At 34.4% G+C, this 26,760-nt stretch overlaps 1 protein-coding gene across 1 annotated transcript in view; it reads left to right on the top strand.

Moving 5' to 3' along the window:
* The window catches only part of Naa60 (N-alpha-acetyltransferase 60), a 79,834-nt gene extending 55,178 nt beyond the window's left edge, over positions 1-24,656 (top strand). Inside the window, exon 2 of the mRNA XM_076382210.1 lies at positions 23,970-24,656. Coding sequence (XP_076238325.1) covers positions 23,970-24,529 — 560 coding nt within the window. The 3' untranslated portion in view covers positions 24,530-24,656. The remainder of the gene's footprint in view (positions 1-23,969) is intronic.
* Positions 24,657-26,760: the final 2,104 nt, after the last annotated feature.

Genomic DNA, 26,760 nt, shown 5'->3' with positions numbered 1-26,760 from the left:
TAAGTTGAATTTATTGCTATATTTAGTTAAAGGTCGAATAACATAATGTTCCAATAAGAAAGTATATAAAAATGTGTAGATAGATAATACTATATATATATAAACGGTTGACCTTTCAACCTATGTTTACTAAAGCTTTTTTACTCAGTACAATGTATCCTATATACCATATAAATATTGAATGGTTTTTTTTTTAACACCCTGTATATGTAAGAACAAAAATATCTATATTGGTACGTGCAAGTAGACATTCATTCCCTCTTTTATTGTGGAATAATTCAGACTAGGGGGATTCCCACAGTCTTTAGACTATCTGAAATTATTACCACTTGTTGCTAAATGATTGATCTTTAAATTTTTAGAACGAAAGAAGGAAACAGTATTAATTTCAAAAACTCACCAATAGAATTTCTTCTTCCTTTTAAAATCTCCTTAAGATAATTTTAACGCCTCACTTTTAAATTTGTTATTGCTGGTAACCCTGTATAGAAGAAAGAATTAGACACGAACTCACACATACACACACTATGGATTTAATTGCTTAATTGGTTAACTATTTCACATCGAATAATTTGAAAATAATATTTATATATGTAAAGACAATTATAACAAAAGAACGAAAAAAAAAAATATGAATTTACACGAACTTCCTAAGATATTACGCGTAAAAGTTTACTGATTTTCGGTGGAAGAAAATCTGCGAGACCAGGAAGCACAGTAGGGAGTCTCGACTCTCGACCACACTTAAGATGCTACGGGTTAAACCGTGCATCTTGAAACTGATACGAAGAGACTGTGGTAGGAACGGCAGGCCTAAATCTTCCACCGAAAATCAGTAAACTTTTACGCGTAATATCTTAAAAACTATTTGAAAAAAGGTGTATACATTAATGTTTGCTGAATTCGTCTTGAAACGTACTATCTATTGATCAAAAAAAATATATATAATCCCATTTAAAAAACCAAACTTAACTTTCATATCTCTGTAAACAATAATGATAAAAAAAAATTGTTACGGCCAATAAATCAGCCCCCTCTTGCCATTCAATTTCATATAAAAACTTTTTTCGTATCTTTAATAGGTTAGCAAATAATCGACTGTCCAGGATTTCGTGGGACATACTGTATAATAAGAATTAAAGGGGAAAAGCGGAAACTAACTGAAACCTATCTTAAAACTAGGGTGCAGGAAATAGGAAATGGTCGAATAAAGGAAAATGAGCTGGAAACAGTTAATACTAACTAACTAATATGCAATTTATTTTAAAAAATGATAAAAATATCTTGTTATTACTTTAGATATATTATAGTAGGAAAAATTGTTTTTCGTTCTTTCTAGACGGTCATTCCCACTTCTCCCCATCCTGAAACAAACAAAACAAAACGCATGTATTAAATTAATACCGAACTACATCAAAGAAGTAACATACAAGGATAAATATAAAAATAACAAAATCAAAAAATAATAATAAGATAATGTTCTAAATAATTAAAAGTGCATAGAACAGGAAAGAACTAACTCAGTTAAGATAAATAAGGAAACTACAACCATAGGTAACACTGGGAATACAAAAATTAATAAAACATAAAAACACGGCAAATAACACTGTTCAACACGGGTCTGATTTTGTAAGCGTGAATAAACATTTCTTATAGATTTCGACGTGCTGATTACGAATCTGCAAACCGTTTTTTTCCAGAACGTACAGTTTTTGAAAAAATCAATTTTGAAAAAAATGACAAATTTTCAACTTTGGGATTTTTTTGTGCTTTTGCCGTAGTAGTTATTTAATTGATCTTTGCACGAAATGATTCTGTGGACTCTCCCGAATAAAATAATATAAATAGTTATTAGATTATAAACATCGAAATAGGTTTAAATAACAATTAAAGTGAAAAGGACACCCAAAACGCACCCATTTTTGCTGATATTTTTCACCTTATTTCAAAAAGTAAGGGTCTAAGAGAAAATTTGACTATACCACGCGATAGAGCAAACCTTTCTACTAAGGAAAGCATCAAGCGAATGTTCAAAATTATTTTTGTTTTCAATATAGAAATAAAATAATTTGGCGAAACGCGCGGCGGCGACAGTGGTACTCAATGATGGCGGCGCGCGCCGGTGGACGCTTCGCCTACCGCCTGCCGTTCAGCGGTCCCTATACGCATTGACGTCATTGAGTACCACTGTCTCCGTCGCGCGTTTCGCCAAACTATTTTATTTCTATATTGAAAACAAAAATAATTTTGGACATTCACCTGATGCTTTCCTTAATAGAAAGGTTTGCTCTATCGCGTGCTATAGTCAAATTTTCTCCTAGACCCTTATTTTTTGAAATAAAGTGAAAAATATCAGCAAAAATGGGTGCGTTTTGGGTGTCCTTTTCACTTTAATTGTTATTTAAACCTATTTCAATGTTTATAATCTAATAACTATTTATATCCTTTTATTCGGGAGAGTCCACAGAATCATTGCGTGCAAAGAGCAACTAAATAACTACTACGGCAAAAGCACAAAAAAATCCCAAAGTTGAAAATTTGTCATTTTTTTCAAAATTGATTTTTTCAAAAACTGTACGTTCTGGAAAAAAACGGTTTACAGATTCGTAATCAGCACGTTGAAATCTATAAGAAATGTTTATTCACGTTTACAAAATCGAAAAAAAGTCAAAATTTGTCGAACAGTGTAATATAATAAAGACGTAACTACTCACCTTACACACATAACACATCATTCTGAGTTCGAACATACATAACTATTTCTCAAGAAAACGTTTAACGAAAAACCAGTCCGCGAGAGAACAACTCCCTTTATAGGTGACAATTTGGAAATGCAGCAAAACTCATTTTAAGCTCCTCACGTCATGGGGACTTAATGAGGCAACGCCTACTGGCGAGGATCCAGAGATAAAAATCAGACATCAGACAAACATACCAGAAATCTACTATGACCACATAAGAGATTTAAACCTTATTACAGATTCCTGGAAAATAGTCATACAGATAGACACCAAATAGCTGGAAACCAGGTATGACCAAAGTAGCCGATACATTCAACAAATAAACATTACGTGTTACAATCACTTCAGTGTTATAACAAAACGAATGATAAAAATTGAAAATAATGTAAAATATAATGGAAATATCTAGGAATGAGTTTTTCTCTTACTTAAAGTACACGAGAGGTCCGACCGCCTTGACGACTTATTACAAAATAGTTCATCTTCGCATTCTGACCTCTCCCAACTTTCTTAGTCGTGTTCCTCTCTTATTGCATCACTCAACCCAGGCTCCCACCTCGGTGCCCTAATGACCCGATCACCCATTGAAAGACACGCGCCCCTTCCAATGGGCAGGTCACCAAAGTCAGGAACAATCAGGGGCTATCAAAATTCTCCCACAGACATCAACGAGGAAAGACAAGATCAGAGGCTTAATAAATAGAATAGGCACCCTAGTAAAAACTTTTTTTGGCACAATGGATCCCGAAGACGCAGAAAAAATTAATTTTAACGTAATAAATTTAAATCAAAGACGAAAAGCAAGTAAAATTGCGATAGAAAAACAACTACAGATACCAAATAGTATACCAAATTATTTGCATAATTTATAAGAAACATTTAAATATAAAATTTACGAATTTCCAATTTACCAATATGCAGAAGCATATCCAATCAACAATAACTGTTTTGAGTGTAGTGTTAATAGAGACACTGGTTCAAACACACTTGATTTTATACATAATTTATTATGAACAAAAGCAATAACAAACACTTAAAGATATATAAGGAAATAGTACTTATACAATGGTTTGTGGTCGTACAAAGAGCGGGCAAGAGCCAAAGGATAAAAGTCCGAAAGAAAATGCCTCGTCTACCGTTCGTGTTAATTCTCCCTTTCTTCCTGTCTACTCCTTTCCACGAAAACTCTGTTTCCCCTTCTTAATAGCGAACTTAAGTGGAAGGGAAAACAGAGGACCAATGTCAAAACGACCTATACACCGCCCACTCCTCAGTACATAGAGCGGTAGGGGAATGCAAAACTAAAACACATGACCTGGGACTTACTCTAGGCCTCCAAAAGTCGCTAAGATTTCCACGTGCAACTACTCAGGGGGTTTACGTCACGTCAATTGCTATTGAGTGCCAGAAAAAAGCCAAGGGTTCCGTGTCCTGTTCGGGATTTAGAATTTTTCCTGTTTACGACGTTAAATACTGAACAACTGCAATAATTGTGCAGAGACGAAATTGTTATACTGAAAAATAGCGAATAAGTCACGTACACATCGTAAACCCCATCAGTCTCTCAATCTTTATCAATAATTTCATTTGAACTTCACACTGACTTAAGATCTATTAGCACACAGTCCTATTGTGACCGTACCATGATCATATCGCGACTATACCGTGACATGATCTTGCCATGACTGTGCCGCGACCATGATTTCACTGACGACCAAGCCTATCTGAATTCTATTCTTCAGTATTTTCGAATTAGTAGGATCCGAAAAAAAAAAATAAGAATTATATCATGTTTGAATCACTTTCATCAGAAAAACATTTGACATTTTTGTGAAGATCTAATAAGAAACATAGAAATTAGAATTTTCATTACTAAAGGACCTATTGCTATTTTTATCCTTAGGAGTTGTATTTCGGATGTGGGGCCCCTTACTGTGCGGCGTTTCGCCCGCGTATTCGAAGTCATAAAAAAGGGTCCCCTTCGGTCGATTTCAAGAAGTCTCCAGCGAAAATGTAAATATGGTTTGCCAAAAAAACCTAACCTTCACGGTACGGGTACTGTTCGAACACGGTTGGCAAAATACGAACTAGTATGAACCGTTCCATTAAAAAACAAAGGAACGATATTTTTACCATTGATACTAAACGTGATTTAATAGTAATTTTTATCTCCGAATTAATTAGTAAACCTTTTATGAAATACCACTCCGCGTCTCCCTGATGGACTGAAATTTCCAATAGTATTAAAACCGCATGACGTAATACTTTTAGAAAAAATATCAACCGTATCCGCATATATAGATGGATAAAAAATTGTAATTAGCATTCCACTTACATATTACGAACCAAACGTTCAAAATCCTAGAAGTAAAATTAATCTCAACACATGTTAGGAACAATAGCTATGCGTCAGTAGCTACAAAATCATCTATCATAATTGTTAATACAAATGCAAATAAATATATAATAGCAGACACGAAGGATCTAGGGAATTGTAAGAACATAGCATCTCATACCTTCGCGATTCGTTACCGATATATAAAATCACAGAAAACATAGATTGTGAACTCAAAGTATGGTTAGAACTGTTAATAGACATACCGAAAAATTGTATAACAGAATATCTTGCGAATACCCAATCTATTTGAGTAGACATCGCATCCAGTTAAATGCATGCATGCGACATAATACAAATCCCAGAAAATAGAAGTAGAAATAAAATAGAATACATTCAGTCAAACGTAGGAAATTATACATACATACTTATACAGTTTGTACATATTCCTACAGAATAATGGAACATCCGAATAGTAGAATTAAAGTATTCGGAAAGTAGAAGTTCAGATACGGGAGGTTGTATTGTAATAGTTACTGTTGCTGCTATCATGTACGTAATAATGAAAGTGAAACGCAGAGATAACATATACAGGGTGTAACAAAAATGTCGCAGTTCCTTAAAAGGGGTGATTCAGGGGGTGATTTGAAACAACTTTTTCCTTAGCGAAAATGTAAGATGAGGCTTCGTTAACGAGTTATTTACGAAAAACACCGGCCAATGAGAGCGCGAGTTTGCCGCCCGAGCGACTGCGGTAGCGTTGGGTACGCGCGCTAGATGCTACGGTTGTACTCCGAACAAGAAAGTCGTCATACATCGAAGAAAATAGCATTAGTATGAAAACTGAAAGCGACATAATAAATAACACCGAGTCCTTTTTTTGTTTATCACTCGAAGTGAATAATTACTTAAAATCGAGGAAAACTACGTGCAACGTAAAAACACGAATATGTAAATTTCTTATTCGCATAACTTATAAACGAAAAAGCAATACAACGAAAAATAAAGGAAGAAGAGGACAAACTTCACTTGTAGTTTGTAAACCTGTGTCACTGGGTCACTGTACCGATCCTGGTCATCGACCGTCAAAATGGTTTACGCTAGGGCACGCGTTTAGGTAATTTATGGCTTTATTGCTTTGGTTTCGAAGGAGACATGATCTCGGAGTGTCCGAACAAGGAAGGTCTGAGGTGCTTAAACTACGTGGGGGGTACAAGGAGCTTCTTTGGAAAAATTCTACCCTACCATAAACCATTTCGACGGTCGATGACCAGTATCGGTACAGTGACCCAGTGACACAGATTTACAAACTACAGATGAATTGCATTTAATTCATTAATGATTATTATTTTTTAAATCTAACGCAGACTACTTTCAACGTTTCTATCTTCAACGTTAATTCTCCAAGTCTCCGTTCATTTCTTTTGTTGCATTGCTTTTTCGTTTATACGTTATGCAAATATTTTCATACTAATGCTATTTCCTTCGACGCATGCCGACTTTCTTGTTCGGAGTACAACCGTAGCGCCCAGCGCGTACCCAACGCTACCGCAGTCGCTCGGATGGCAAACTCGTGCTCTCATTGGCCGGTGTTTTTCATTAATAACTCGTTAATGAAGCCTCATCTTACATTTTCGCTAAGGAAAAAGTTGTTTCAAATAACCCCCTGAATCACCCCTTTTAAGGAACTGCGACATTTTTGTTACACCCTGTATGTAACCACGAACTAGTAACCTAAGAAACGATTGTAATTAAATTTTGTACACGCGAAAAAATATGTAAAAGATGAAACTCTAGTACTCCCGTTACAACTCACGCTCGAAATGTCCGTTTTCTAAGGGGAAAGGATATTAATAGCTCCCGTTAGTTAAATGTGCTCTGATGCACAGTCGTACTAAGCCGGATGACTTTATGCCAAGTTGGTGAATTCCATAAACCTTGGCAAAACGTGTCGTCTTAAGTCTCCACCGTTTTGCCTCCCAGACCTACTGATCACCGAAGAAGCCGATCAGCTTGACGCGCTTAAGCATAGCCCGTCTTGCGATACAGATTGCGACAGTACCAGAGCTAATCAGTGCTTGAATAAAAAGTGGTAAAATTCACAGTAAGTTCCAACTCTTTAACCTGGTCAAGGAACCAAAATCTATCTCTCATACACCTGTCAGCAACCGAAGGTAGAATACCTAGCTCTCGCAATCAGGCGAGAGAGCGACAAAAACGGGAAACTTGTACAAACACTTGCTTATTATTAATTAAGCTATTATGAATTATGATTTTGATGAAACAGTGCCCGTCAAGTATATTGTAGGTTTAATTTTTCAATTTGTATATGACTCCAAACGTGATACTTATTTCGCAAGCTTTTTCAATAGCGCACCACACTATTCGCTACTTTGTAAGATCAGAATAACCGGGATGTTTACGAACGTATTTGGTGCATATTTTTATACTAACAATGTTTTTGTTGGGATTATCTTTTCCACTAACTTACACTGTATTGGTCAGAGTATGATCGGTTGATAGCTGTTAGGAGCAATTGGGTTTTCTCCTGGTCTTAGATTTTTATTTTAGTATTCTGGTTTTAGAGTTTTGAACGAAATTATGATCAGATTGCGCTGCATTGAACTTTTTTTTCGAATACACGTTTTTCCAGCTCAAAATGAACTCATGTTAGAACGAACAATCGTTTCGCGTAAACCCATGCCTGAGTATTCCTTTTTGTTGGGTAACGATAAAGTAAAGTAAAATACGTGACAAATTTAGTTGGACTTGTGTGAACGAAGCGGCGCCTAATTAGGAGGGCTGCCACTGTGGAATGGGAATCTGTAATACTCTATTTGGTGACGTGCATTTCTCAAAATTTCTTCATTACACAAACTAGCGAATTAGCTGCGCGTACGCGAGTTCGGCGCTTCGGAACGCTTCGACAGTTTCGGAAAGTCGAAAGAGAAGGCGAATGTAAAGTGAACCTTACTCTCTCGCTCTTGAAACTGAAAGGTTTTCCAAGTCGCGTGCAAGTGGCACAAGCCATGCGTGATCTTTTCTCTTGCCCAAATATTTTCACTTTCCAACTTACAATTACAAGGGGATTCTTCGATGTAATCCTCAAAGAGTTGTATGAAATTTTTTGGGATGAATCTAGAAATTACATGATGACATTTTGTGGAATATCTCGTGCTAATGCATATTTCTTAGTATCAATTAAAACAGTCCTATACATAGACTGTAGCAGGACGTCTAGTACAATCTGTTAGTAGTAGAGACTCCCGTATCTGAACCCCTATTATCCGAACGTTCTGTTGTCTAAACAGCGTTTCGTAGCGATGTTTATATACAATGTAATACATATTTTCCTATGTTCGGCCGAAGAAATCCTAATCATGATAATTCAGTATGAAACTAACAGAGTAACCGAAATGGTTAGTTCTAATTGTTGAAGCAAAAATCTAAAATAATTAAATACCTCGATGGTGGTGAAAGTGCAATGAAATTTATAAGAATACATAGTGTAAGAGAATCTACAATATCAGGCATTCGGAAACAGGAACCTAATATTAAAATTTACACGCCTATGTAATTTAGCAACTAAGAAAATATAATCCGAAAACATTGAAATAAGTTATTGATTTTATTCAATTCTATTTAAATAAGTGAAGTTTAATACAAATGAAAATGATCTATTATTCGGCCACTTTTGTCTCCCAATTAGTTCCGATACGGGAGTCTACTGTACTTTTGTTTTTCTTATTATTTTCTTTGAGTTTGGAACTTCTATCAAATCCATAAAATATTTGTGGATTTTGTTTAAAAAATAAACCATTTTTAATGGTATCAATGTAAAAGATTTTGGACCATAAAGGATTAATAAATAAATGTTTCATAAATATCTTGGTGAATAATGAAAAATTTAGGAGAGATTTTGGTAATTGTTCAGAATAGGACTATACGCCATTGATTTCGATGGTTTTGAAATGTTGTCAAGATGAACGTCCTGAGTCATTTTAAGCCCCTCGGCTTTAGTTTTTGAGATATCAGTAAAAATATTTCTTATACAAGGTAATTCTGTAATCAGTAGAGTCTAAAACAGCGCCGTCAGCTAAACATCGTGGTTGTAACACTATGTCTATATGCAGGGTGTAAGATATAGACGTTTCAATATTTTGAGGGATGGTACAATACCCCAATCGAATCATAAAATATTCCATAAAATAGTGTCTAATCTGCTTTCGTTTTGCAGTAATAATGCCTTTATGTTGGCTTTATGTTTTGAAACAAAGAGTATAGCCAGCTCAGACGAATCTGGTCGTATTGATACTCTCTATCTCTTTCTTACACGGGAGCTATTAAATAATAGAGAGAGAGATTGAAGGGGGATGTGGTCAGAATTGTTTGAATAGCAATAATCGGTGTGACAAACATTGAAACAGTCTATTAACTGTCCCTGTTATTTTTCTAGTAGAGTCGCCCCCTTTCTGCTTGTACCTTTACTTCCGGGACACTGTATATACAAAGCAAAGTCGACCACAAATGTACCAGTGAAGATTTCTCGGTAGGTTATGTGCACAGACACGAAGTTATGCTGCAGTGTTTAGATTCTTGCTAAGGAAACTGCAACGTGGTAGTTGCTACAGAGGCCAAAACATGAGCACGAGGGCCCCATTCATGGGCAGTTTCATTTAGCTTAGATTCTCTCTGAACTATTTTTCTCTTCTGTGCACACGAATTTTCCTACAGTTTAGGTTTCGATTCGACATCGGACTTATTTATTACCCGTCTTTAAAAGTGAAACCTTTAAAGTACAAGACATAGCATTAAACGTATTTTTGCTGATACCTCGGAAGCTAAAACTAAGCGTTGGTTATAAGTATGGAAAAAAGTTGTTAGAAATGTTGGTTTTGGCAACATATATGCCAAAATATAGTCATCGAAATCGGTCAGGTGGCCCTGGTTCTGCATAATCACCGAAATTTCATTATATAATTGTATATGCACCTTCACTCAGTTAAATTTTACTCGGATGTGTGTATTGAAGTTCCTCAAGTAGGGTAAAGTTCATGTTCCAGGAGTTGATCATCTTAAAGTTCGACAAGAAAAGTGAGTCACTTGTATAATTTGATTATAATGATCTGCATTTACAGTAAGCATACAGTAAAAGAAAGAACATTAGTTTGTGTTGCACAGTGTACTTTGTGGATAATAAAAATGCAAACACTTTTCATTGATAAAATACAAATTATTAAACGATATAACATGAATGAAAAATTAGTTCTCTTTTATGTCATAGAAATACTCTGACACCTTATACACATAAGATTTATATTATACATAAGTTTATTGTTTGTTTGGATGCTTCTCTTGTTTATTAACGAGCTTTAGGCAGTTTGGAATGTTAAGAATTACTTTTTGTTAATGATACACGCTGTTTCTTATTTTTCTATTAGATAATTTTATCATTTTTTAAAAATATTTTTTCTTGTTTTCTGTCATTCTACGGTCTGACTAATTGCATACTGTGCATGAAGTGAAGGAGCATTGTTTGCTCATTAGTAGTGTTGGAACCGATACAAGTATCGATACCAGTTTGATACTTCCACGAAAATATTGATACCTGTTTCATACTTTAATGCTATAAAAGGCAATTATAAGTAATATCAAAGTTGATCTGTTTATTGTTATAAATATTATGATGCATTATTATTGATATTGCATCATTTTGAAGTGTGGTCGTGAGCAGAACGTTATTTTATTAATTAATTATTTAAAATTGATGAATGCGTACATACATATACCGAGACCAAGATTGTAAATATTCATAGATTTATAAATAAAGATGAAAGATTGTCAAACATAATGCACATAACCGCATACAACAGTAATATAAATGTTTTCCATGTTAATCATATTTACATTTATTTTGCATAGTTAATAAAACATAATTTCTTGTATTAAAATATCTCGGTGAAGCATCAAATGAGTATATATGTATGTTTAATTTTTGATCATTCACTTATTTAATCAATGAGTGTAGTATTTAAGAGATGTCAATTATTTCGTTGGGTATGGTATCAAGTAGATGTCGATACATTCGTGAAGTATCAAACAAATTTTGATTCAATACATTGATTTGGTATCAGACGAAGAAGCATCGATATCGAACATTGATACCAAGTACATTTTGTTTCAATACTTATCGATACTTCCCAATGAGTACTTTAGTATCGAATTGCTTGAATGTCATCAATAGTATCGGTATCGATCCCATCACTACATTAAGCACTTACATTTATCTTACAATTAACTTCAGTGGGCTACGTGCACCTAGGTGAGTTAAAAAATCAAGTTTTCAAAAATATCGGTATTCGATAGTACTATATTTTAGTTACATGCTCAGAAATTTTGATTTGAAAATTCCTACAATGAATAAAATTACAGCCATCTATAGCGAAGCAGTCAAACATCATTCAGTTGTAGCCGGATTCTGCTAATTTTTATCGACCATTGTCGGTGTCGATAGCGAGCTCTATTGACAATTATAGATAAATACAATTCTACTACACGAACATATCGGTATTTGTTGTTATAACTCTCGCGAACTTAATGATAATCATCGATAGTGTTCTGAGGCTCCCAAAGACCGTCGGTATAGGCTGTTACGAGTCCAGACGAGTTACGTAAAGTAACTATGAAAGGGCTCGATTCGAAGCTACTTCCGTTGACCTTTGACTTTGCCTGGAAGTCACCATGTAAGGGCCGATAGGCATTTCCGTTGCACCCAATTAATAGATTTCTTTGAAACTAATATCTTTCAACTTTTCTCGGAAACTCTGCGATGCAGCCGAGTCCCCACCATTTTTCCCATAGATTTTTGACTATAAAAAGGCCAAGAAACTCGGTCTAGCGGGCTCATTCGCAATCTAGTTCGAGTTTAGTACGCGGCTTAGACTGGAAGTAAGATCGAGCGTTAGTTCTCCTTCAAGCAAAATCATAGAGTACAGTACGTAAAGTAAATTCACTGTAACGTAGTCTTATCAACGCGTCCCCCGCATACCTCTGTGCGTAATCTAGAGAGAGAGGACTTAGTTCCGCGACACGTTAAATTCATAAACACTTGTATTTCTTTGAGTCAACTTAAACTCGTAATAATATACATTTTTATAAGGTTAGTTAAATTGGACTTAGTTCAATCAAAACCTTTCCTAAATACAATAAGAAGCGAACGCGTAACGATCCCACAAATATTATATCTTTACCGGTCGAGATATATTATAAATTTGAAAGTTACGAGGCTATATTAACATCTTCGCAATCCTTGCGAAGATCTATTTCCTAACCTACAAGTGGCTCCCGGTGTTGGCCATTGCGCACTGGTTCGTTCAAGTCCCGTGGCTCCTGGCGAGTGCAAAGTTACTCGCTGGTTCGTCCACAGTCTTTATTCCATCCTAGTGGCTCCCGATACTCGCCAAGTTGAGTGTCGGTTCATCCACGAAAACCTACCCAAAACCTAAGGTGGCTCCCGGAGTTGGCCTTTGCGCACTGGTTCGTCCACATCCGTGAGGTCGCTCCCAACGAGTGCAAAGTTACCCGTTGGTTCGTCCACGAAAAAATAACAATATTCCAAAAAACCCTGACCCTCGGTAAGACTATCTAGCCCTCGGCTCGTAACAAGGCTAACGACAGTTTTCGTAGAACGTGTTAGTCATATTCTGAAGGGTTATTTTAGTTATGTATGTCACGGTTATTATAAACCATTACGTGTGAAACTGTGAAAACGAATTATACATGTATCTGCTTGGGAGTTGCACGAGTTGATTGTTGTGTAATAGTAATTTGTATTAGGGAGTATTCCCAATACTCAAAACTTGTATTTGAAAAATGTATATTTATTGGTACGAGCGTTTTTACATATTTGCTAAGAAAAAGTAGATGAAATTACAATTACTGAGCGTGCAACTGCATAGTCTTGGATATTACCACTGCAGTTCCATAAGGAGAAACTTAAATTCCCTTCTAGATTATGAAAGCGCAACTAAACCTATTTTCATGCAGCAAAAAGATCGTTGCATACACCTCAAAACAAAGGTTCAATAATGCAATGATCATTGATACCTTAAAATGCTAGTGATTCTTAAGAACTCTAATGAATTTATCGATACCACTAAATTATCGACAAGTCTCGATAGCGCTGTTTAACAGATTACCATCGATAGTGCAAGCTATAAGCGTCGATACGTAACGACACCGATAATTGTCGGTAGAAATTAGTAAAATCCTGCGACTGATTTGTTTTCATTAAAAAAAGGTTTGGTTAAAAATTCACAGACGATTTAGTCTGTGATGCAAGGTATTTCATACGTGCCATGCATTGACGCTTTTATATAAGTTTAAAAAGATATGTTTCCCATGTTTAATCTACACATACAATTTTTAACGTGTTTGTCTTGAAATTACGTTTTCTTGCACAGTTCAATCGATTGTGTTGCAATTTTGCACTTGTTAAAATAATACTTGAAAATTCAAACACTTATAACTTTTTCAAAAATCAAAATCCAAGAAATCGATCCTAAAAACTACTAGCTTTATTTTTTTGCTTCGGAGGAACATGTACTTCTTTCCAGATAAATGCAACAAGATGTTTTTAACATCGTGGACATTGTTTACGAAAAACTTGTAAACAATGGCACAAGTGGCAACAACAAATAAATTACGAAACGTTTTTCTAATTTTTTTTTTCCATAAGTGAAGCCTTTTCAAATATATGCAAGAATTTTTTAATAAAACTGTTATTTATACCAAAAGCAATTCTTGAAAATGATGCTTTCTTTTGCCCGTTTAAATGTATGTAGCTCCTTGAGGAACATACACGATTGTATATGTAGTTATTGTGCAACTACATTAACTGTTATTACTTATACTGTTATTACTTATACTAACTTACACTAAAATTGAGTAATATAATACAGAATAAAGGAATAAACAGTACAAAACTGAGATCTGTTAAAGTGAATGAAATAACGAGGTTGACGCGAAATCTTTTTCGATTCTTACAAGTTACAATCGAACAAAAGACTAAAAGAGAATTCACACATAGCCGTACCGTGACTGTATCGTGACCGTACCACATCGTGGATTTTGCTGTGACCGTGCTGCAACCTGTATATTTTTATAGATTGCAAACTGTTTAATTCGAGTACTTTGTGTCGGGCTAGGTTTGAATTACGTTAGACAGATTCTAGGTAATAAATAATGAAAACAGATCTAATTTGAATTATTTTAATGGTATAAGTGAGATTTCGTAACTGTAGATGTGTCTCTTTAGTAAAATTTTAAAAGGAATACTTTTAACAATAATTTTCTGAAAAATGTGTCTGTCTTTAAAGTTCGTCGTTATCTTTTAAAATCTCATGAAGTTCTAAATAATTCATTTCGTAATTAAATTTTGTGTAAATACAAGCTTCAAGTGTTTCGACTTTAAGTTGTGTTTTTTTAGTGCTCTAAATATTATTAATTAATAAAAATATTCTTTCCGTAGGTGCATTTGAGCTTAGAAGACATAAACGGAACTCTACGATTTTTAGAATGTTTTTAAGAGACTTGATTATAAATGAAATTTGTAAATAATTCAACTCATTTATCATGAAAATGTAATTGTGAATATATTTATGAAATATTGAAGCTTGATTGTGAACGAAAAATTATGATGGTTCAGAAAAGGGATTGTTAAAAAACTCTTTTACAACTGTAGAATACTCCTTTTGACCCATGAAGTATAATATAAGAGCATAAAATAATTTTAAAATTCCTTTTAATGCTGGCCTAAATGTCAACCACCTAGTTTTACTATAACCTAGTAATTTATGATATTGAATATCTACAGTGTGTTCGTTTTATCTGGAAACAGAGATATTTCGAAAACTATGCACGACAGGGAAAAATGTTTCAGATAAATGTTGTATGGTATTAAGAGGGACATATTGGGATAATTGATATTCGAGCTTGTGCTGATCTTGTAAACCCTTGACACGGACAAGTATAATTTTTTAAAGTAGATCGTATATTGTCTACTAGATACTCTTGTAGCTGATATCAAAACATTTTCAAAACACTACTACTTATTTGTTAGGAAAAATTACCAAGAACGATTTCTATGGTGGTTCTGGACTAAGTGCCGTGTCCCTTAATACGGTCCTTTTGCCAGAGACTCAAAAGACTCTCCTCACTCCATGGCCAGAGCCTCCAGGAGCAAAGTCCCTGTTCTTTAACAACGCGGCGTCGGGCCGCTTGCTAGTCCCAAACTCACTATCTCTTCACATAAACATTCAATTCTTCAACATCCGATAGCTGGAAGACTTAACGTGGTCATCAATCATCGCCTGGCATCGGAACTGTTTAGTCTCACGCACCCTCGTTCAAGGGCCCATAGCATAAGTCCCAATCCTCGGAGACAAGACGGCACGGAACCGTTCATCCTCGACTCCAGTCATAAACCTTTTTTTAAAATCTGTTGACGCTAACAGGACCAACCTGACATGCTTCACGCTCTCGGGAAGCATCCTTTCATATAACAGCCATACTTGACATTAAATAGTAACAAACCACTCGGCCATTCCTGACTAAGACCACCTAGTTAAAAGAATCATAAAATTACAAACATTCAAGGACATCGTAACTATCACAGCGTAGTACTCACTGTACTTTTCTGTTGCTACATACTGCCCAATGCAATTCATAGTACCCACTCTACTTTTCTTACATTAAATACTCACCGTACCTTTTGTACTCGATACTCGCAGTACCTTTTACACTTGTTACTCGTATTCTTATTCGAAGACTTTCATGTTTAGTACAACCACGCGACAGACACTCTATGATTGCATAACTTCCCCTCTTTCATTCTCCAATGTAAGACGAAATCAGGGAATGTCTTCGAATAAAGACACTAGGCGTTTTCAAGACTATGCTTTACACGACGAAAGTCAGTACAAGAATGGTCTTTTGACCGTCCGTTAGCTGTGAGAACGCCTTCGTCAGTATCGTCCCTTTGTGTTTTTATGGTATCCCCAGAGGTACCCTACTTGACTGCCGATGGCGAAAGCGCGCTGACAAAAAGCACATGATCTGTATTAGCCATTTGCTTACCTCAATTTCCTAACACCAATCTTGTAAGAAATCCGTCGAAAGCGAAATAGCGTCAGACTACCTGCCTTCAACTTCATTCATAAAATAATCATAAGACAGAGATTTATAACATAACTGCCTTTTAATAAATCGTATTTGCCTCTTTTAAATTGTTACATTGCAAGTGTTACAAACACAGTTACTAACACAGTGTTACTAACACAGTTCATCCATATTTTCATTTTCGCTGTCGCTATTCGTATCTTCTGACAAGTCACTCTTCCAAAGTCTCGAACGGTTCATAGGTACAACCTGCAGCTTGCCACTCATACCTATAACTTGATAACGATCATTTGGTAACACCTTTCCTATAGTAAATAGTTCTGGATATTTTAAATCCGTTTTTGCTCGCCGTGTATCGGATGGTTTTACAAAAACAGAATCTCCTTCCTTAAAGTCTACGTTTGTATACCGTTTTTTATTGCATCTCTCATCTTGTTTGGCGTGTTTAATAAGACGTTCACATGTAAGCACCCTGTCACGGTTTAAATTTATTTCATTATATATATTTAAATTTATTTGTTTAAAGGTATTTCAATGCGTTTACTATTGCTAGCGTCTCCAGTTCGTACGAATGGTAGCGCGATTCTTCTGATGTTGTACAACGACTAAAATGTACAAATGTGTTTTTTATACGAACAGAATGGTATCCAATCAAAGTTCAAGGATGTGGTTGACAAGCAATCTATTCTGGATACTTGAAAGTAATGTTCGATAGAGAGAATCCATAATAGTATGATGTGGAATTCATAATTGTTAGATAATTAGGCCATACTTCTTTGATGTTACAATTAATGGAGAAGTTTATTTAAGATTCTTGGAACGATGTCTATTCAATGTTTTGGAAAGTATACCACTAACGTTAAAAAACGAGTTAGAGCTAGTTTAGACGATGTGGTTTTTAATCGATTTGATCATTTTACCGAATCGATAATACAGCAACATTCGTATAATTATGTTGATGTATTTTCCTACATGCGGATTTTTTTAAATTTGTATCTTTATACGTATTTAGTCTTATGTATTATAGATCTGCCTTTGTTTCACGAGAGTTATTTGTAAGTCTGTATTTATTTTCTTCATTTCGCATGGACTGGTTGCACCTTCCAATAAATACAATAAATGAATAGAAAAATGAATTGACTAATTGATCCCACTACCAGACACGGATTTATTATCAAGTTTTTTACCGGTTTTATTATCAAATCACTTTAAGACGTTACGAATACGGATGCTATTCTGGTTATTGACAAAACCGAATTTCAAAAAGTGACCGAATCGGTAATTTTACCGTACATACAAACACATACAGTATGTTCCACGAAATCCTGGACAATCGATTATTTGGTAACCTATTAAAGATACGAAAAAAATTTTCATATGAAATTGAATGGCAAGAGGGGGCTGATTTATTGGCCGTAACAATTTTTTTTATCATTACTGTTTACAGAGATATGAAAGTTAAGTTTGGTTTTTTAAATGGGATTATATATATATTTTTTGATCAATAGATAGTACGTTTCAAGACGAATTCAGCAAACATTAATGTATACACCTTTTTTCAAATAGTTTTTAAGATATTACGCGTAAAAGTTTACTGATTTTCGGTACAAGATTTAGGCCTGCCGTTCCTACCACAGTCTCTTCGTATCAGTTTCAAGAGGCACGGTTTAACCCGTAGCATCTTAAGTGTGGTCGAGAGTCGAGACTCCCTACTGTGCTTCCTGGTCTCGCAGATTTTCTTGTACCGAAAATCAGTAAACTTTTACGCGTAATATCTTAAAAACTATTTGAAAAAAGGTGTATACATTAATGTTTGCTGAATTCGTCTTGAAACGTACTATCTATTGATCAAAAAAAATATATATAATCCCATTTAAAAAACCAAACTTAACTTTCATATCTCTGTAAACAATAATGATAAAAAAAAATTGTTACGGCCAATAAATCAGTCCCCTTTTGTCATTCAATTTCATATAAAAACTTTTTTCGTATCTTTAATAGGTTAGCAAATAATCGACTGTCCAGGATTTCGTGGGACATACTGTATGTACCGTCTTGTGCATAACAATATACTGTCCGAGGAATACCTGTTTACTTGTACGGTCACTGCAAATCCACAACACGCTCAGAAAGATGTAATGTCTACGGCAGTTGCTTATGAAGATCCAAAAAGAATTTCAGAGTAGACTCGTTTGAAGCTCAAAACGCAAAGATGACGCTCTGTGATGCTCTGAATAACGCCGACGCACAACAAAATCAAACAAAATGACCTATTATCGTATATCATAGAAATCACATCAAGTGTGACTGCATACTACATACTCGAAATGGCTGTTTAAAGCTTCCAATCTGACTCACCAGGGGCACTATTAATTGTATATACGCATACCTTCCACTCTATCCACTCTTTGGTCACGACCAGTCCTGCCAGTCACGTGATCATGATGTCACGGTTTATCAAGCTGCATATCCTCACTGGTCGCCAGCTTAGCAAATTGGCGGATGTCACTCGTGACTCTGGTCAGACACTCTGGTCAATTCTGAATACATGGGAACGCTGGCACCTTTATAAAAGAATTTTTACATTAATTTCATAACATAAATTTGTAATGTACTCGACTATTTTTGCAAAATCAAAATGCATTTTTCTATGGTTTATCTTCTGATGGTCAGTACATAATAGATTAACGAACTTTATTTTGACCATGTAATAAATCAACAGTTTTTTATTTTTGGTATCTATAGACTAAACTGCAATATTGTATGTCATACACTTTTGCATAATTACATGTAAATACCTACATAATGAAAACTCTGTTGGTTTATTATTTGAGTACTAGAAGATAAATTAACGAAAAATGCAATTTAATTTTGCAAGAATATTTGCATGTTACTAATTTATGTTACAAAACTAAAGTAGCAATCTTTTTCAGGCGTATAACTATTTCAAAGTAATCAGCTGGACTCTAGAATTAGTGAAAAACATCGATAAACGCTAAAGAAAATTGATAAAATCGTCTAACAGAGGAATAAAAACCCAGCGTAAGACATTAAAAAAAAAATCGTTTTTAACGTTCCAAACTGTCTAAAATTCATTAAACACAAGGAACATGCAACCAAATAATAAATTTCTACAAAAAGTTTCTATTTTCTTTTTAATTTTATGTTTATAGGGTGTCTGAATATATTTTTGACGTAAAAATGAACTAGTCCTTCATTGTTGTTATATTATTTAATTATCTCTATGTTATCAATCAAAAGCTTCTGCATTTTTATTATCCATAAACTATACTATACACCATAAAATAATGTTTTTTATTGATTACATGTTTAATGTAAACGTGGAATATGAAATTCAAGTTGTACCAGACTTTGAGAACGGACAAGCATACATATTATAGTAAAATCAGTATAGAAATTCGATACTTGATCATGTACCCTAAACGTTACTATGTACTGTCCAATAATGAAAATTGTACTAATAAATGGCTAAAGTGTTTCTAGTAAAAGCAAATCCAAACATGATGCGAATCGAATAAAATTTAACAGTAAACATTTAACAGTAAATCATACGCTTTGTTTCAATTTCAATCGTAATTTAGAAAAAGGAATTCATATTGAATACTGTTATTAGTAATTTGATTAGATGAAGATCGAGTTGGATATTAATTGAGTTTGTCTAAAAATGATGATTGAAATTTTCATTGTTGGAGAGTATATTATATATAACACTTGTTCCTTGTTATACCGTAAGCGTAAGGCATAAGTTCTTCCAAGTTGATCCTATGACAACTTCAACTTAAACCAAAATTTTTAAGAGGTCATCAATATTACTCTTATAGTTTCATGTATTATTGATAAATTTATGTCATACAGTTTGACAAATCTAGTTTTACAGGTTAGATTTGTCGATTGTTGTCAATTACTTATTTATTATCAATTGTTTCACTTCTATATTCTCACAGGTGTTCTACTCTTTAGCAGATACTTCATCTGTAAAGTTGGTCCCACACACGTCGCGAATATTTCCGATTACGATTATGCTCAAGTATAATCGATGACGAGCTGAGAAGTATTAAATAAATTGATACTGTTAACTATACAACTTACAAAGGCAAAAACTAATAAAATCGCTTCTAAAATTAGGATTTCAACTATTGATGAACATCGACATATTTATAGCGAAGTCAAATATTAGAGCGTGTTGTTGCATCTCGTTTTTTGTAAAAGAATACGAACTATAAAGGGTGGACCGGAAATCGTAGGACAACCAGACAGGTGATAAAGGTGATTTTACGTGAAAAAAGAAGAACAAATTTTGGTATAGTATTTTCTCATCCGCAGCTCCGTTTTCGAGAAATTCGACTGTAAAGTTTGTTCAACGTTGTAAACGATTTAGTACAATTTGCTTGTGTTTCTACTACTGCGGTTGTTTCTGTCCGAAATAGTGTTTACAAATATTGATGATTGTGTGGTTAAACCAATACAAAGTGTTTCTACTGATTACTTATTTTTTATTTTTTATTACTAATTATTATTACAATACTACAATATAGTATACTGTTACAAATATTGTTGAAAATGTCTTCTTCTTTACTGCATACATAAGTTTGCTCGACGAATTAGTAATATCTGAATAGAGCGATAGCTATTACTGCTCTTTAATTCTTCTGAATTCTTCAATAATCTTCTGTTTCAAATGTGTAATGTTTGTAATATCGTCTTCATAAACTTGTTCTTTGATATGCACTCTTAAATAAAAATCTAGAGGCATGAGGTCCAGAGATCTAGTTGGCCAACGTACCTCACCGCCGTAGCCGATCTAACACGAATAATTTTGATTAAAAAAATGTTTGTCTTCCTTCGAGTAATCTCCTTTTAGTAGTTAAGGCTACATCCTTCAACAACCTATTACCACTTAAATTATCTGGAAGAAAATAGGATTCTATGATTTGATTACCAAGTAGTCTAGCGCAAACGCTTACACTCCACTTTGTTCGAATGTAGATTTCGCGATAAACACGAAGATATGTGTTTGCCCATCAACGAGTATTATGTACATTCAAGATTCCATCTCGTGCAAATTTGGATTCATCGGTCAATAAAATACAGGACAGGGATAGCTGATCTACAGCATAGTATTCAAATAACCATTGACAAAAGTTCATTCGTGGTACATAATCACATTGTAGGAGATTTTCAATACGAGAAACGAAATATGGATGTATATGGTTATTGTACAGAATACGACGAATGGTTCCTCTGCTAACATTAATAATTGTGGAAGTATCGTGTATATCCTGGAAAACTCTGTCTTCAAAATTGTTGTAACGTCGTCGTCACTTTTTATGTAACTCTGCGGTCGGGATGTCGACGATTAGGGAATTGTTGAGCCTAGAGTCTACTTGCAGCAATGGCGTTGCCATCACAAGCTCCCAAAGCAAGTAACATATCAACATACTCCCGATTGGAATATCTTGCCATAACTTGGTGATGATTTAATAAAACGAAGATAAATGAGATGAAATGAACTAGTACGCAGTCTGATAACCTATGACTTCTAACGTAAACCGAACTGTGTGGACACTTTTCTAATGCAAACTCTGTCTCAGGCAGAGACAACCGTAGTAGTAAAATGCACGATAAGTAAATTGTACTAAATTGTTTAGAAGATTGAACAACTTTAAATTCGATTTTCTCAAAAACAGAGCCCTGGATGAAAAAATGTTATATCAAAAGTTTTCCTTCTTTTTTAACGTAGAATCACCCCTGCCTGGTTGTACTATGATTTCTAGCCCATCCTGTATGTCCAATGATATGTCATATACTCGTTTATAATATTCTGGTTATTTGTTAACTTGTAGCTAAATAAATGCCTAAGGGTTTCACAAGCTTAATAAAAAGAAAATGAATCGAATTTCCCACACTACTCGCTCTTGCTTGAATTCAGATAACCTCATATTCATACGTCTCTCCTCGTACGAAACTTGTTCTTTGGATAGTTCCATGCTTTATTTTATTTCTTTAATTTATATCTGCACGTCAAAGTTAACAGCGTCATTATCTCGTTTCGCGTAGACAATTGACTGTTCGTGAACACATACAAATAATGGTAAGGATTTCCAATTTGCCTCTGTAACAACCAGCGTCGCTCTTTCTCAGTCTACGAGTGTGTTCACTGTATGATAACGAGAGACTCCAACAGTAGTGAATCCGCGGCAAATTCGTGACAGTTTGGAGAACACGAGTTGATATTGGTGCGAAGGGGATGCCACAAGAAAATTACTGTTGTTGCGGAAAATTTTGTTGTTGCTCTAAAACTTTTCTTCGACTTGTGATAAATTACCCACAACGAACGGAAGATGGGCTAGTACGAGCATGAGTAACAAAGCTTTCTAAATGGCCAGTCCCACACATATCTCGAATATTATCTACTAGAATGATACTCGCGGCTTTCACGGGTATAAATAACGAAAATTTCTGTTTTAAGTATAAGACGGTGGGACAGAAAGAGCAGAACACATTGATAAACAGTTTCTTTCAATCCTTATTATAAACCAAATAAAAAGAAAGTTGCTTCTTATTTTAGCTTTCGACTATTAAGGAATCCATATACTGGGTGGTGCTTCTGAACAGTACGGCATAACTTTATGAGGTGATTCTAAACACTGAAATAAGAAAAAAATCAAGAATAACGATTTTATCTTTAAGGCTTCGTTTGTTAGTTGTAAGCGTCTAAAAATCTGGTGGAAATTACCAAAACTGATTTCTGGTGGAAATTACCAGAAATTCTGGTGATTTCAACCAGATTTTTCGATGCTTGTAACTAACAAATGAAATCTCAAACACGAAATCTTTATTCAGAAACACCTGCATAACAAAATTAAAACAAAAGTTGGGCTTCTGGATCGTATGATTCAGGCATGTTAGTAGCAACTTTAAAGATACCGTGTGTCGCACGTCACCTAAGAAGGAAAGGTACCGTGTTATGCACATCAAAATATATGATTAAACAATATCGTGTGTTGCATGTCCAAGAAATTGACTTTGTGTCAAAAATAAGTCCAGAAGCTATGCAATTGCCTTAAATCTAAAGCACTTAACTGATTTTACACCAGTAGATAACCGTAACCGTTTGTAAAGGATCCTTGAATCACAATGGTTCGCACAGAACTCGGATACAACGGTACTCACAGCTCAACGACTACACCGAACTGTCTAAATGCATGCAGGACCACTGTTTGTGGGACCAGCTTAAGAATGTACACGTAAAACAATTGATAAATTTTCAGAAATTAACAATAATCGACAAAGATGTCCGATAAAACTAGATTTGTCAAATTGTATCTGATATCGTTTTCATTGTAAAAATACAAGGAATCTAGAAGGGTAGCTTGTAATGAAAAATACAGAAATTGGTATTTTTTTCACTTATTACTGTCTAGTATAGACTACTCTTATTCATGTGCCAGATCCTTGATTTATTAAGAACCCAAGGCCTTGAATAAATAAAAAATGCTAGTAAGAGGAATCACGTTTATTATTAAATTGAAAGGATTGATTACATACTTATTTCATTTTTACTGTATAGTATTCATTTTTCTTGTCAAACTGTTATATATTATTATGACGATGTATTAATAAAATTTAGCCGAATAAATCTATATCAATTATGTAAATGACTTTAATATAAATGTTAATTTATTTTGTCGTAGATTACCCGTACTCGTGGTATGAAGATATAACAAGTTCCTCACGGTTTTATGCACTGGCTGCTGTATATGGTGGAGTAATAATCGGGCTTATTGTCGCAGAAATAAAGCCTTATGCCAAATTGAACACAGAGGATCGTGGTATTTTGTGTTCAAGTTTAGGAAAAGATTGTTTAGTGGGCTATATTCTTAGTTTAGGGGTACGTCGTGCATATAGAAGAAATGGAATTGCCTCGTTATTGTTAGAACAATTATTAGCACATGTTACTGCTCCAGAACGTTCTTCCGTAAAAGCAGTCTTCCTACACGTATTGTCTAGCAATGCACCAGCTATCTTGTTTTACCAGAGATGTCATTTTCGATTACATAGTTTTTTACCATATTATTATTCAATTCGAGGCAAATGCAAAGATGGGTTTACATATGTACTTTATGTAAATGGAGGACATGCGCCATGGGGTATTTGGAATTGGTTACGTCACATAATAAGTGCAATGGCTAGTCTAGGACCATGCAGAGTTCCACGTTGGATTTGGCAACGACTTCTTTGGGCTACTACATAGATAATACATTTTGACAAATACCAATGTTGAACCAAATATTTGTTTTCGTTTTATTTTGTAAAACTTGCATGTATATGTCAATTTAGATGTTACATCTATTCAAACAATAAATTTTAATGATCAGTTTCGTAATTATTTTAGAAATTTTACAAACTGAGTTACAAAATAAATGATTTTTCATATAAATGACAATACTTAATTAACAAGAGTTAATATGCATTCGATCAGTAGTACTGCGAATAAATAGTTTTTTTACTTTACTGAAAATTATACATTAGATTTTGTAATTCTTTCACCATGGATCATATAATTAATTTACTAATTTAGTTTTTAAGATACGCAATAGATATATTAGAAATAAATAAAACATACAAACTGCCAGATCTAATCAGTTTAAGGTAATTAAATCTGGAAATTTGATTGAATATGAGACGTGCATGATACATTTTTACACAGGGTATTAGGGATTTGAGTATAATCCTTTGGGAATACGCAAGCGTATTTAAACAAGCAAAAAATCGATATATATTTCGTATCGAATGTTCAACGGTTTCAAAAAGGACGAATTCTGCAATTTCACAATACTGTTTACAAGTATGCACACAAACTTGATTTTATTACGATTGTTTATTAATGGTATTATACTTTATATTGATTGACTACGTGAATAATTGTGAGAAAACTAATTTTAATACAGCATGGAACGTTTACAATCGTGTTTATTAAGAACCTTTCATGCGTCCCACAAGCCATGAATAAATTGAAAACATAATTTTAACGAGTGTATCTAAAGAACTCATTTTAGTCTACCTTCAGTCGAAGTATACGCTGACTTTAATCAAAAGATACAGAACACGTTTTATCACATTATTAAACTTTTCAGCCGATTCATCGAACTATACGCTCCAAATACCCAACAACTAAGCCGACCCAATAAATAAATTAGTTTTAAATTCAATGATTATTTTATTAAAATTAAATTAAATTGTGTATAGTTTTTGTTGGGAAAACTGCCTGAAGCTTATAACTACTATGTGTCTCGAAGCTGCTGCACACAAAAATTTCTGTATTTTTCTTTAGTTCTAACTCCAGATCTATAAATGACTCCAAACAGGAAATAATTCTAATCCTCTAAACTGGTTTATAATCACTGTTTGTTTTCCCTCTTTCTATTTTTCTTTTTTGTTTTTGTTTATTCTCCAAGTATTTGTAAGTACTACAGTGGTTCCTAACTATGGGTAACGCAAAATTTGTTGACGAATCTTTTTATTCTCAACCCCTAAAATGGTTTGAATTCTTAAAGAAAATAATATGTTTAAAAACACCCTTGATCCGAGAGCAGGACTACATACTCCTGGAACTCTACAGTGTTACATGTACAGGGTGTAACAAAATTTAGTATCATGGTTTTAGCAGATAATTCTACACATTCTTTTGTTAAAAGAAATTTCTGCAAAATTGATCTTGACCTTGAAGTTCAAGGTCAAATTTTTTATGCTTGAATCGCATTCTGCTCACCATGGAGACTAGATTTGTTAAACGAAAACTGTAGGTCGCAACTCAACCGTTCTCTTATAAAACAATGTTAAATGTTTTAACGTCGTCTTCCGTTCCTTGAGGTTCTCATTCTTTGCCATAGAATAGAACCATCAAGATTTATCGCTCTTAATAGTCGTGCTTGATCACCGGCTTCGATATAGTCATCATTGTTTCGTAAACAAACCCTTAGTCTTTCTTGCAAATTTTTGCGAACTTCTTCATAAATGTTCGATATAAACTGCACACGGCGAAAAGCGTCTTCGATTCGTGATTTTAATTGCTGTATAGTTCTTATTGACAGTCCTGACCGGTTAACAATATGTTTCGCTGCTCCTTAGAAAAGGAAATCAAGAGGCGTAAGATCTGGGGAACGTGGCAGCCACAAATGAGGTGAAAGTCTTCGTCTTATCCATCGACTTCCAAACATTTCAGATAAAAATCCACGTGCCGGTCTAATATAATGTGATGGTGCACCATCATGCATAAAATAAATTTAGCAACGCCTGTCTTGTGGTATCATTTGCTTCAATCGATTTATGAAACGCGAATGAAGAAACTAAAGATAATGTGTTCCAGTTAGTGAGTTTGGCAGATAAAAAGGGCCGATAATATTATCCCCAATGATTTCTCCCCACACATAAATTGAAAAGCGGCCTTGATTAAACCTTACGATCATTACATGTGGATTTCGA

This window comes from Calliopsis andreniformis, chromosome 7, assembly GCF_051401765.1.
Source record: "Calliopsis andreniformis isolate RMS-2024a chromosome 7, iyCalAndr_principal, whole genome shotgun sequence".
NCBI lineage: Eukaryota > Metazoa > Arthropoda > Insecta > Hymenoptera > Andrenidae > Calliopsis > Calliopsis andreniformis.
The sequence above is the reverse complement of the archived record's forward strand: the minus strand, read 5'-3'. Positions and strand labels throughout refer to the sequence as shown.